The sequence below is a fragment of the Micrasema longulum genome, unplaced genomic scaffold (genome assembly GCF_059751315.1).
Source record: "Micrasema longulum isolate JH-2025_06_02 unplaced genomic scaffold, ASM5975131v1 h1tg000627l, whole genome shotgun sequence".
In the NCBI taxonomy this organism is placed as follows: Eukaryota; Metazoa; Arthropoda; class Insecta; order Trichoptera; family Brachycentridae; genus Micrasema; species Micrasema longulum.
The window spans coordinates 1-6,857 of NW_028277823.1; the positions used below are offsets into that span (position 1 = coordinate 1).

General features: G+C 32.7%; 1 protein-coding gene across 2 annotated transcripts; it reads right to left on the minus strand.

Annotated features, from left to right (window-relative positions):
• Positions 1-2,267: 2,267 nt before the first annotated feature.
• Positions 2,268-6,843, minus strand: LOC148280041 (uncharacterized). 2 transcript variants are annotated; one of them, XM_088229002.1, is made up of 5 exons: positions 6,497-6,843; positions 6,230-6,377; positions 5,776-6,113; positions 3,096-3,283; positions 2,268-2,682 (listed from the first exon to the last, which is right to left on the minus strand). In XM_088229002.1, exons 2-5 carry the CDS (start codon positions 6,374-6,376, stop codon positions 2,660-2,662), a joined length of 696 nt encoding a protein of 231 aa, XP_088085128.1. In that variant the 5' UTR covers position 6,377; positions 6,497-6,843; the 3' UTR covers positions 2,268-2,659. The 2 variants fall into 2 exon arrangements, with proteins under 2 accessions (XP_088085128.1, XP_088085127.1); XM_088229001.1 differs by having other exon boundaries at positions 2,268-2,698; positions 6,497-6,810.
• Positions 6,844-6,857: the final 14 nt, after the last annotated feature.

The window sequence follows — 6,857 nt, forward strand, 5'->3', positions numbered from 1 at the left end:
TCCTTTGACTGGGAGTGTAGGGGCCCTTTTTAGCAGTGAATACTTGAAAGTAATTTAATAAATATAAATATTTTAATGGTAGGAATATTATTTGGTGAAGCAACTATTTTGCATTCCAGGTTTGGTGAAAACAAAAAAACTACCGTGTGATTTTTTGCAATCCTGCAATAAGAAATTTCAGTGTCTTTTTTATTATTATTTGTTAATAGACCATTTAACTAAGCCAATTTTTTTTTTATAAATCGTATTACCCCCAACAGAAAAATCCACCAGAGAAGCAACGGGAAACCACTCAGGTCATATTTTCCCAGGAATCACTATGGCGAGTACATCCAATAAGCAGTTGTCCTGGCTGTGGAATACAAGAGTAGCGCAGGACGGAGATGCTTTCACTGTAGTGATCGCCAGCGTCGGGGGGACCTGACAAGGCACCGCAAGAAGAAGAAGAAGATTATCAGCGATATGATTTTTAAAAGTTATTTCTGAAATAACTCCACGTGTGACGTCAGAGGTTGTTCTCTGTTATTTCTTCCGATTGGTTCGTTTACGGTTAGAGTAGTGCGTTTTTATTAAAATATTTTTTATTATTTTTTTCGTACATTTTCAAGAAACTTTGCTGTTAAATTGTTTCAATGCTCTAATTTTTACCGCGCACAAGAAATCATTGTTTGTATCCAGTTTCCTGTAGGGCTGAAGTTCCTCATTGGGCTTCTTAGGCCGGACTGTTTGACCATTGGGAATAGTTAAAATCAAAAGTTTTGAAAAAGTGTACTTTTTGTAATTAAAAAGATTCCCCTTTTAAAAAATTTACTACTACTTTGTTTTTTTAAATTATTACTAATGATCAAACAACTCGGCCTTAGACTTTGTGATGAAAAAAATTCATTATAGATCAAAATGAGAGAACATTTTTTTATACAGTAATAGTCATCAGAGAACTTAAATGAATAAACAATTTGGTATTTTTTGTAATAATCTTGTGCCAACAATTTTTATGACCACTGTTAATTTTTTTTTATTGCTTTAGGCTAAGGATTCGAACCCTGCCTACAAAAATTTGATTCCCATTTTCAAGCACAGTTATTTACTAGTTTAAAATTTTTTAGAAATGATTTTTTTTCCATAGTTCCCAAAAATGAAAATGCTAATGTTTTAATAAATATGATAGAAAAAAAAATGTATTTTCAAAGAAGGCTTCATTGGTTATCAAAATAAAAATCAATATTAAATTATATTTTTTTATTTATGGATTAAAAAATACCAACTGTACATTTTGGTTTTTCTGTTAGTCTCTTCAAAACAGGCGAGCGTGTTTGTAAGACAAACATATATATATACATACTTACATATATTACAATTTGTATCTCGATGGCTCGGGTAGTATTAGTGGTTTCTGGTTACCCATTGTCTTGCAAAAAAACATTATTTTCAGTTATGTCATTTTTCGAGTTTTATCAACTCCAAAAAGAAAAACCCTCTAAATCCTCCGAGGTTTTGTTTTAAGGTTAGCCTGCATAAAAACCCGCTAAAAGTACTTTTTAAAAAAACGTATTCGGGTGAAAATCATTCATTCTATTTGGCGGACACTTTTTGTAATCACATCTATTGGAACAATTGAAAAGTAGTTAGATGGTTTCATGTGTACATGTCAGTTAGTCTGATCAATAATAATGAAACAAATAAAATCATTCAAATGACATTAGCATTTTTTTTAAAGTTATTTTTTCATAATACATGCATGCATACTGGAAGTTTTTAATTATGTTTGAATTTTTCCTAAAACATACGTACCACATAAAAGAATTTATAAAAAAAACCTCATTTTACTTTTAATAAGATGCGTGCTGTCTGGAACTCTTTAGTCTATACTCGGTCAAAACAAAATGCCGATTATTTAACTCTTGTATAATGCCAGTACTCCTATATGGGCGCTAATCCTGGCACCTTACTAAAACTCAAAACACCTAACTTCTGAGTTTTGAGAGCAAGTGCTTGAGGAGAATATTAGGCATAAAGTGGTTCGATTTCATAACCAACATTGAGAACCGACGTAGCAGCCTCCTATAATGAGCATTTTGAGGGTGCAGTGCCGGACCTGGCTTGAACATGTGCCGCGGATTCCTCGGGAGAGCGTTAACTGAAATTGCCTTTACTTCGCACCTATGGGCTCTCGCCGTCCTGAAAGACCGTCGATGACCATTTTTTGGCTTTATTCGGCGGAACCCATGTATCTATGATAACAAATTACACAGAAATATGCATATCTCAAGTTGTAGCTGGTATAGGAATAACGTATCTATTTATTATACGTCAGTGATTGAAGATAACAGATTCGTAAAACATATAACTTGTGTACAAACATTATATAATATCCATTATGTACATATTATATTTTAATATTCATCATTTTCTGAATTAGATTCCTTATTGTAAGATTCGGCGCAATCACTTTCACTATCACGTTTCTCTTCATCAGAATACTTTCCGCTTTCTTCCCCATAGCAGTCCACCAGACTCGGCTCCCCGTCTAATTCCAGATTCACAGATTTGAATAATTTAGCCTTGTACTTGGCGTAGGGAAGACCATACCTATCTACATCATCGGGGTTAACACAACCATGTGTGGATTTGCTGTGTGGAGATGAACTAGCACCATAAACTAGATCTTCCTCTCCATCATCACTAGAAAGAACATCGTCTATAAAATAAAATAAAAAATATTTGTACTACAATATCAATGGTAAAAAGTCTAAATGGCTAATGCGCAATACAGTAAGTTTTACAGGAAAGTCAATAAATATATATATTTTTTAAATGATACAATTTAATTTTGAATTAATTTCATAGGGCGCTGCATTAGTACACCAACTGCAGAGTATCTTGATTATTTTTGTTATATGAGGGTAAGATGACCAGTTTTACGCTTCAGGTGCTGGTCCGGAACTTTGAAATATTCTAGTGCAAAAACACATTCTTAAATAAACATTTTATATCAACTATGCCAGGAATCAAACCGGGGTCCTCTGGCATGGTAGGCAAATGCAATAACATGAGGCGAACTCATTACTTGTATTACGCATAAATGTATTCATTACCTAAATTGCAATTCATCATGGCTGCCTTCATATCTTCCTCCTGTATGCTATCATCCGTGTCGGGATATTCGTTTCTCCAATTATTCTCATCGTTGGAGTCATCATCTTCCATATCGTCTTCCGATACTGATTTCCGACCATTATCTCGGTATGAGCCATATATCAGTTCGCCATGGTAAGGATCTATCCTAAAACATTAACAAAAAGATTTGTTTTAAGCCAAACCATATATACATCATTTGCAATATTTTAACATTTAGCAATAAAACTGCCATAAAATATCAATAGCTGTAAGGTCAAAACTCCTGCGCTTCGGGTGCCAGTCCAAGAACAATAAAACAATGCAGTTACAACCTTAAAATCAATATTTCATAAATTATCTACCCTGCTAGGAATCACACCTAGGACCTCGATAATGGTGGGCGAATGCACCAACAACAACACAACGAGGCGAACTTATCTCCACTTGATTTCCTTATTCAGGATTTTTACCCGAGAGCAGCAATCGAGTCGAAAGCACTCCTCCTGGTCTGGTTCTATTTTACTTTACTATATTATACTTTATATTCATCCGCCTGGACACAGAAAAGAACAGCCTGGCGGATACTAATCTAAAATTATTTTTATGACATACTTGAGTACTTCAAGATCAAAATGTATCTAACTCCAAAAAAATTTTTTTTGGGAAATTTATTTATTTACGGTTTATTGTTAGTACATCACATCGTAAGAACTAACGTTTTCTCAAGAACATATTTTTTCTACTTAATTTGAAATATTTCAAGGCTTTCCATTTTTATTTTATAAAACCGTTTTATGGATTCATTACGATTATAATAATATAATATAAATACTTATGTGAGAAGGTAGTAATATTTTTATTTTATTTGTTTGACTTTTTGTACATAATGTAAAGCGTACATTGGCGGGCTTGCTGCCAAATGGCAATCTCTTTCTAACCAACCTATAAAATAAAAGTTTTATTTATATAATTCAAGTTACAAAATATGATCAATAGAAAATAAAAACGAAAAAATCTTAAGATGTTAAAAAATATAAATAACTGTATTTGTAAATAAATTACCTCAAATCGGTACTATCACCCAATGGAAATGGAAAAAAAAGGAATAAAGAGGAAAGGAGGCGAGATTAGGGAAGAGAAAGGAGATGTTTCTTCAGACGTGATTTAAACAGAGATAGAGAGAGTGGATGGGAGATGATTTCACAGTCGAGCCCCATGGACACTATATGAGTTAGCGAAGAAAGAGGAATTGTGGATGGGTATTAAAAGGGTGCTTTGAGAATTAGAACGAAGAGGTAAACCATGAACTGATAAGCGTTGAAATTTTTCATGGAGGTATATAGGAGCGTTAGGACTATGAAGTACACTGAACAGAAGTGAGAGGGAGTGATAGTCTCTCCGCTGTCTAATTTTTAGCTATTTCAGTTGCCTACGATAATCAGAAATGTGGTCATATTTCCTAAGACCAAAAATGTACCTTATGCATGTATTCTGAAGTCGTTCAAGTTTCATATAGTGTCCATGCGGCTCGACTGTGGAATCATCTCCCATCCACCATCAAAGATGTTACTACATTATCTCTGTTTAAATCACGTCTGATGAAACATCTCCTTTCTCTTCCTTAATCTCTCCTCCTTTCCTTTTTTCCTCTTTCCTCTTTTTTCCTTTTTTCCATTGAGTAATAGTTTTAATTTAAGGTAATTTATAAACAAATACGTTTATTTCTATTTTTAAATATTTTTAACTTTTTAATCTTATTTTTTCTATTGAATATGTTCTGTAACTTGAATTATAAAAATAAAACTTTTATTTTATTGGTTGGTTGGAAGAAATTGCCATTTGGCAATAAGCCCGCCAATGTACAAATAACATTATGTACAAAAAGTTTCATAAATAAATAAAAATATATGAGCGTTAGGACTATGAAGTACAGAGAACAGAAGTGAGAGGGAGTGATAGTTTCCCCGCTGTCTAATTTTGAGCCATTTCAGTTGCCTACGATAATCAGAAATGTGGTCATATTTCCTCGGAACAAAAATATAACTTATGCATGTATTCTGAAGTTGTTGAAACAGCTTAAATTAGTCATGGAAACATCAGCGTAATCTAGAATGGGTAGTAGTGATGCTTGCACGAGTGAGCATTTAGTAATATTGATAGGTTTTAAAGCATGATTTAAATGAAACCATATTTAATTAAATATTCTGCATGGAACAATGGACATAAGTATGATTTGAAACTAAATAATGTATTTAAGTACTTTTTGAAACTCAGTTTAGGAATGGAATTAGATACATTTTGATGTGTAAAAAAGGCAACCAATTCATATTATTTCTCAGGGGTGTAATGGACTATAGCAAGCAATTTTGGATTGAAGTACGTTTTGAAACTAATGCTGATTTTTAACAAGAAATAATTACCAATATAAATATAGATTGAAAAAAATAAAGGTTTTGAATTACAGCAATCATCTCGGAGAACGTATTTGCATCAGTCTTTTTAAAAAATTAAAAATTGTGGACGGATGTACTCACTTATATACTCAGGGAAGTACTCACTTATCAAATAATTTCTAAAATATACACTGAGACGAATCGTTTCATTTGTGCTAACAGAGGTTATAAATAAAATTTATCATTTTAAAACAAAATACACAACCTCACAATATCATCCAACATTGTAATATCAAAATCTTTTTGCTGCGAAACATAAACATCATATGCATATTCTTCGTCGGGATTGGACTCTTCAGAATTTTCTTTAGAATGATGGAGATCTAATACTGAATACGCGTTGGAGGACTTGTCTTCTTTATCCTCGTCACCCAGGGACAATCCTCTACTGTAGTTTATTATTTTTATTCTGTTATTATGAACAGCAGTTTTGTGCTCGTCCTTCAATTTATTCACAATGTCGGGTATTGTTTTAGAATTGTCTAAAAAATTTGCTTTATGGTCTCTGTCGAACCAGGACTTTTTAATTTCATTAGTGTTATTCTGGAAACAGAAAATGAAAGCAAATTAACAAATCTCAATGACATCTAATTAAGGACAATAAGGAGAACGAAATTATTTCGCCATTTAAAATATGGTTTGTGATAAATGATACTTACCACATCTTTTATGGTTCCCGAGAAGACAAATACTGATGGGGAGCATTCTTTGTCATCTTCTGTTTTAACACGCTTACAATGTAAGACTAATGCCTCTAGAGGACTTTCCTCTAACCGTCTCTTTAATCTGACTATCGCAGAAGACATGCTAAAATTAAGATTTAGATCAAATCTAATTGCTATAGCTGTATAAAGTATAAATTAAGCTTTATGTACTGATAAATATGCACTGCAATTGGTGTCACTACACTCCATGTATTCACTTACTTGATAATTGTTATTAAGAACACAATAATTTAACTATGAATGAATAAAACGTTCTAAAGCAATAAAAATATATTGGCATCGGTTTTGCCTAGAAAAATAAACCACGAGGCAAAAGACAATGCGCCATTATAGCAAGCATACGGACGCAATATGGGAAATCGGGATTTTAAAAATGTAATAAATTGTAATAATGCAATAGTGTTATTGCCGCAATGTTATTAAAACTTAAAACTACTTGTAACTTGTACTAAAATATTATAATCTGTGCTTAAAACGAAATCTAATGCATAGACAAAAGATTACTGAGAATCAAATGTCAGATGTCAGAAAAGCAGAGATTATTGTATTCCACTTTCGGGTT